We start from the raw sequence: 6,000 nt of genomic DNA, 5'->3' as shown, positions 1-6,000 counted from the left end.
ACTGGAAAAATCGCTAGCCCCGGGACATTGGGCTAGCGATTTTGCGAGCCCTGACATGTTGAAAGTGAGCGGGAAGAAGTAAACACTTATTTAATCCCACCCCTTTGCCATGAGTTATCAGTTAATATTTAGTCAGCTTCCTTACTGATATAATCTGTAATTAAAATAGTGAACATCTATCTATCGATCGATCCCTGCAGGAGCACACCAGGGTGCTGTTCTGATAGATCCAAGAATAGACAAATAGTGAAAGTTAGCAGAACAGCTCCTTTATAAACATTTTCCTTAGAAAACACAGGGTGCTGCAGCTTTGCTACAAAGACCGCAGCCTCACGTTTAACGACACTCAGCTCTAACAGTTCTGTAATGCATTTGTTTGGACATCTCCAACGTGAGGCTTGGTCTTGTTTCAGGTGTCCGTGGCTTTCAGAGCGTTTCTCAGTGGCCATCCCCATCTACAATGGCATCATCTTCCTCTTTGTTTTGGCTAACTTCTGTATGGCCACATTCATGGACCCTGGCATCTTCCCCCGAGGTGAGTGCACGGATGGTTGAATGAATGCCTTTAATGCTGGGTGTCACCAAACAGGTAAGTTGTGTCGAACAGGCAGGACTTGGATGAAGTGATGGATTAAAGCTGCAGAGCGCAGCAGCACCTCAGTGAGGCGCGCTGCACAGGAAGCGTGCCGCGGCTCAGTCGTTGGGATGTCTTACGTCCTTCTAATTTGATTTTGTCGAAAACAAAATTACATCTAAAATTCAAAAGGGCCGTCTACCCATCACCACCACCAGGGTGTAGCTACAAATGGAAACTCCAAATTGAACACAAAAGCCTCATTGTGGTGTGAGGTCTGTTCATACTATTGAGATGGATACAGTGGAGCTGTGAAGTTTAGCAGCAGGCATCATTTAAGGTCGCGTGTTCATTTTAATCCGATTCTCCTCATGTAAAGTAAGCTTTGACACGGTTTTTAGGTTTGATTAGTTGTTATCATTTAGATCATTATGGTGAACACAACAACAGCTAACAGATAAAATAATGTAATTATTACGGAACATAAACATTATAAGTTTTGGATGACGTGTGTTGTTAGTTACACTAAACATTTTAAAACTGGCCTCACAGCTAGCTACAAAAACCGTTCGTGTTGTCCACATCTGCATGCGGTCGCCTCGCCCCGTCGTCCACGCTGCTGTTCTGGATTTGACTCTTTATTTGGTGGGATTAGCTCTCCACACTGTGGATTCTCTGCTAGGATCCCCACAGTTCAGAACTTCCGTCCACCCAGTTGTCCATGCGTTCAGTCACACGCTCTGCTTTTTTATTTAACTGCAGTCCTCTGTGTTTTTAGCTAGCTATCTCTGGCTCATGTCAGAGCAGCCTCTTGTCAGAATGTGTGTTCCTAGGCAACCCAACACCAGTGAATTTACATTATATTTTACATTCATTTCTGTGGGGTCAAAACAACATCAAAAACATGTTTTGTTTTTTATTTCTTTTGATCTGAGTCTGAGATGAAAAGTCTGACACGAAATATGAGATGATGAGGTTTCAGTGTAGTCACAGGACTGTTAAAATACCGAGGGGGCAGAGGGTCCTTTGTTTGAACGGCACTGACACGGAGAGCCGACCCGTGACCCTTTCCACACGACTGGCTTGTTTGAAACTGTAAAAAACAGTTGCTATGAAAGAGTAAATAGTTTCTACAGACTGAAACCTTCTTTGTAGTCCATCATTTGAACGTGGACGCCTACGGTCAAACTCGGGTGGACTGAGTGGGCAGCTGCGAGCTTTGGCACTTTCACTGTCTCACTTTTGACCAATAGATCGTCAGTTTTAGGATTGTGTGTGTTCTCTGTGCAGCCGAGGAGGACGAGGACAAAGAAGACGATTTCCGCGCTCCACTGTACAAGACGGTGGAGATCAGAGGGATCCAGGTCAGGATGAAGTGGTGTTCAACCTGCCGCTTCTACAGGCCGCCACGCTGCTCCCACTGTTCTGTCTGTGACAACTGTGTTGAGGTGTGTTTGACTTTTTACATTTACTCATTTATTCTTCATATGAACAGTCTGAATGTTGCACGCTGAGTAAGCCTGCACTATAAACAGCCCAGTTTGATCTGAAACAGTCTGAATCATTGTATGCGTCTGTGGTTAGTGAGCCGTGTCCACAACACACGTGCTCTGTGATTTTCACACTTTCAAACCCTCGCCCGGCTGGTTTTGGCACGTGGTTATCATCATTGTTATAAATCTTTAATGTGTTTAGAAGATGTAACTCAAGGACATGTCTTTGCTCTGCAGCTGTCCTGTTAGTGTGTGATGGAAGGAGGAGTGTCAGTGTTGATGGGTGCAAACGAGTTGGACAGCCTGTAGTCGTCCTTTGAATAACACGCTACTCCAGCTCAAGCACGACCTGTAACAGGAGTTTACTGCAGTTTTGGACCTGAAAATGTTTCAGTATCTACTCCTTACTTACACTCCTTCCACTGGGCACGTGTGTAGCCAAACTGTAGCTGATGCTAAGCCAGTGAAAATGGTCTTGATGGGCCTCTCAGGCTACATATGTGTTTGCTAATGGTTTCCACAGAATGGCTGCCTCGTGTCCATCATCAGGCAAGACAGCAGTGACGCACCTCTATCTGTTCGCTGTCTCAGAGACATGACTCTAAACTCAGTGCACAATCTTAAATGGCCTGATATGTTCACACTGCAGCCTTCTACTGCAGAGGACAAGCTGAAGATGATGATGGCACCTCTCGTGCTGATTGCAGTTTAAATATTTAGAGGTGTCATTGCAGGTGTGTCAACATGACGTTTGAGCCGAGTTTAAGTTCTTAAGTAACTGTGTGTGGAACAGAACCTGACGGCGAATAGGCTTTAAAAGCCAGGAAACATTATTTGGGCACACCGGTGTGCTGACTACCTAAATCCACCGATCGACTCCTCTCTGAGCATCAGCTACATGTTTTTCCCCCATTGGCAGAGAGCTGCAGTGAAACATGCAGCTAGCAGCGTTCCACGTTAAGCCAGCACTCACTGTCTCTTTCTCCAGTTACAGTGGCAAACAGGAGAAAATCACACTGTCCTTAATCCAGTAAAGAACTGGTTGCCAGGCCAAAATCAAATATGGCTGACCTTGGGATTGTGTGCTCTGTGCAATATGTCTGTGAAGGTTCTCAGTCATCCAGCTCATCACAGTCTAAGGTCTGTGGGAGTAACTCACCAAGAGGGAAACTCAATTTTCAAGGATGCCAATGTTCACATTTTGGACAGATGGTTTGAAAGAGGAGTGAAAGAAGCATCTATGTCCACTGTGAGCGACCATCTTTGAACAGAGGCGGGGTTTACGACACCAACTGTCTGCCATCTATAATCCAGTGTTGAGATCCTCCCCAGACGCCTTAACGCCCACTCACATCCTGGGCCATCTGACCTCAGGAAATCACATGATAGGGTGGGGCCAGGTTTCACAATGAGCTCACCCGAAACCCTGGCTGATTGTGACCTACACACCTTAGCTCGTGTGATTAGGTAGAGGATCATCAGGGGGTCCTTTTGTCCCTCTGTGGGGGGAAACTCCCACTAGGTTTATATCTGGGACCATTTGACCTTAGAACTGAAGAAGCTTCTCGGATGAGAGGTGAAACGTCTTCAAGCAACTTAAAGAAGTCCAGATGCTTTTCTTTGCAAGCTCCTTAGTAGGGATGGGTATCATTTAGGTTTTATCTGCTGCCAAACCGGTACTTTTGAACCGGTGCCGGTGCTCAAACCGGTGCTTAAAGAATGGAGAGCACAAACTTTGTCCAAAAAGCTCTCGTGTTTTTATTTTTAGCAGTCTCTTTTTTTCTGCAAAATGATAAGCACGGTCCAGCCCCACGCACGGGCGATCCGCGCTAACTCGCTAAGGGAGATTTACCACACCCACAGTAGATGTGCTCTTTTAAAGAAACGCTTTGCGTCGCCAGGTGTTTCATCAGATTCGAGGTGTTACCTCCTTTGACAGTATCACAGTATCAGCTTAAAGCACTTGTTGCTGCTGAGTTTGCATCTTTTGCTGTGAAGTACAGCCAGACTTTGACCGCTTCACCTTGGACATTTTTAATCTGTAGCTCTGCTCTAAAAGAACGTACGTACCTGGCCCCGCCTACTACGCTTGCAGAGGTAAAATGATTGGCTAGAATCCAAAGTGTATCACATCTCAGGGGAAATAAAGCAGCGAAATGTGCGCTGCTTTTCGGTCTGGTTACTACCGTTTATGTCAGAACCATAATGGCACCGGATACCGGTACCCATCCCTACTCCTTAGTGCTCTGTGTGAGTGTGCATGTGTAACCCAGGAAGTGGCATGCTGCCAACAGACAGTCAGTCGTTTACAGGGTTTCCATGATAGAGCACTGGCAGTCCGTCCCAGGCTCTGTTCTGCATTTGTCTGAATCTATTTGAATGTTCCAGGTTCAAAGGTAATCTGCGTTGCTCATCTGCAGCAGTCCAGGTGTTGGATCTGTGTTTGTATCAGCAGATGACCAAAGATCTCTGATCTCAGCACTAAACAGTTGTTGATATTGTGACCTTCCTCTGAACATGCAGTTGTACAATATTTCAAGCCTCTTCTCTTGGGATCACATGGGAGAGTTGTAATCAGAGTATTCTGGTGAAAGTATGTCACATTCCCAACCTGCAGATGACAGTTCTGTGTATCTGTTGAGGACTTAATGAGGTTAGACAGGAAAGGTGGTGCATGGAAATAATGCCTCTTAATGGCTGCATTCCTATTTCAGCCTCCTCTGACGGTGTCTTAAATGTCCCCCTGACTCTGCAGGACTTCGACCATCACTGTCCGTGGGTGAACAACTGCATCGGCAGGAGAAACTACCGCTACTTCTTTCTCTTCCTGCTGTCTCTGACAGCCCACATCATGGCTGTGTTTGGCTTTGGGCTGCTCTTCATCCTCTACCATCGGCAGAACATTGACCGCCTGCACGCCATTGTCACGTATCCTTTCATGTCCCGTGGATCTGGTACTCTCATCTGGTTTTACATTGCTGAGTTACTGTCAGGTTGTTTAAATGAGGCACTCTTTTTTTTTTTTTTTCCCCCACTGTGGCGTGGGAAGATTTCACGTAGCTTCCTAAGAAAAGATGGTCCAACCCCACCCAATCTGATCTTTGAATGAGAACGAAAACACACGATATAAACGCACGAATCTGCATAAACTGGCCTAGGACAGGAGTACATTCTGGCTTTGCTCGCCCCACACACACCACATGTTGTTTTGTCCATCACTGCTCTCCATAGGCCTTGATCTGTTGAATGTAATGTTTAAGATGCTAAGGTCCTTGACCCCCCACCCGTGCTCTCAGGCTCGCAGTAATGTGTGTCGCAGGCCTGTTCTTCATCCCTGTCGCTGGCCTCACTGGCTTCCACATAGTCCTTGTGGCTAGAGGCAGGACGACCAACGAACAAGTAAGTAGAAGTCAGTGTTGCACACATGTACACCAGGAACCCAGGAGTTAGCTCATTCAGTTCAGGTCAGTCTTATTTATATAGTGCCAATTTGTAACAACGGTTGTTTAAAGACACTTTATATTAGGTAGAGATCACAGACAGAGAACCCCAAATATCAGACAACCCCACGGTGACAGTGGCAAGGAAAAAACGTCCTCTTTGGCCCTTCCACTGTGCACTGTGGCATAGGGAAGGATGTTTGTTTTCCTGGCAGAGAGACGGTGGTTATCCTTCAAACGGTCCTCGCGTCCTACTGAGTGCATTAATTTGAAAGTGGATACAGGTTAACAGCCATTTAACCCCACCCCCCACCCCCCTCCCCGCATTGTTATATTCTCCATGTAAGTTTTTGTGACGTGTCTGTCTCCAGGTAACGGGGAAGTTCAGAGGAGGTGTTAACCCTTTCACCAATGGCTGTTGGAAGAATGTCTCTCATGTCCTCTGCAGCTCACAGGCACCCAGGTCCGTTCTTTGTTTCCCCTTTTTATTGGA

At 46.2% G+C, this 6,000-nt stretch overlaps 1 protein-coding gene across 1 annotated transcript in view; it reads left to right on the top strand.

The window, feature by feature from the left end:
* Nucleotides 1-6,000, top strand: part of LOC102193262 (palmitoyltransferase ZDHHC5-like) — a 38,337-nt gene that overhangs the window by 22,420 nt on the left and 9,917 nt on the right. The window contains exons 2-6 of the mRNA XM_005753392.1: nucleotides 414-535; nucleotides 1,865-2,022; nucleotides 4,823-4,995; nucleotides 5,364-5,466; nucleotides 5,879-5,970. Of these exons, the coding sequence (XP_005753449.1) occupies nucleotides 499-535; nucleotides 1,865-2,022; nucleotides 4,823-4,995; nucleotides 5,364-5,466; nucleotides 5,879-5,970 (563 nt within the window). The 5' untranslated portion in view covers nucleotides 414-498. The remainder of the gene's footprint in view (nucleotides 1-413; nucleotides 536-1,864; nucleotides 2,023-4,822; nucleotides 4,996-5,363; nucleotides 5,467-5,878; nucleotides 5,971-6,000) is intronic.

Source organism: Pundamilia nyererei, unplaced genomic scaffold (assembly GCF_000239375.1).
Source record: "Pundamilia nyererei isolate P.nyererei 1_Seehausen unplaced genomic scaffold, PunNye1.0 scaffold00425, whole genome shotgun sequence".
NCBI classification, from domain to species: Eukaryota; Metazoa; Chordata; class Actinopteri; order Cichliformes; family Cichlidae; genus Pundamilia; species Pundamilia nyererei.
Note: the sequence above shows the minus strand (reverse complement) of the source record. Positions and strands in the feature narration are given on the sequence as shown.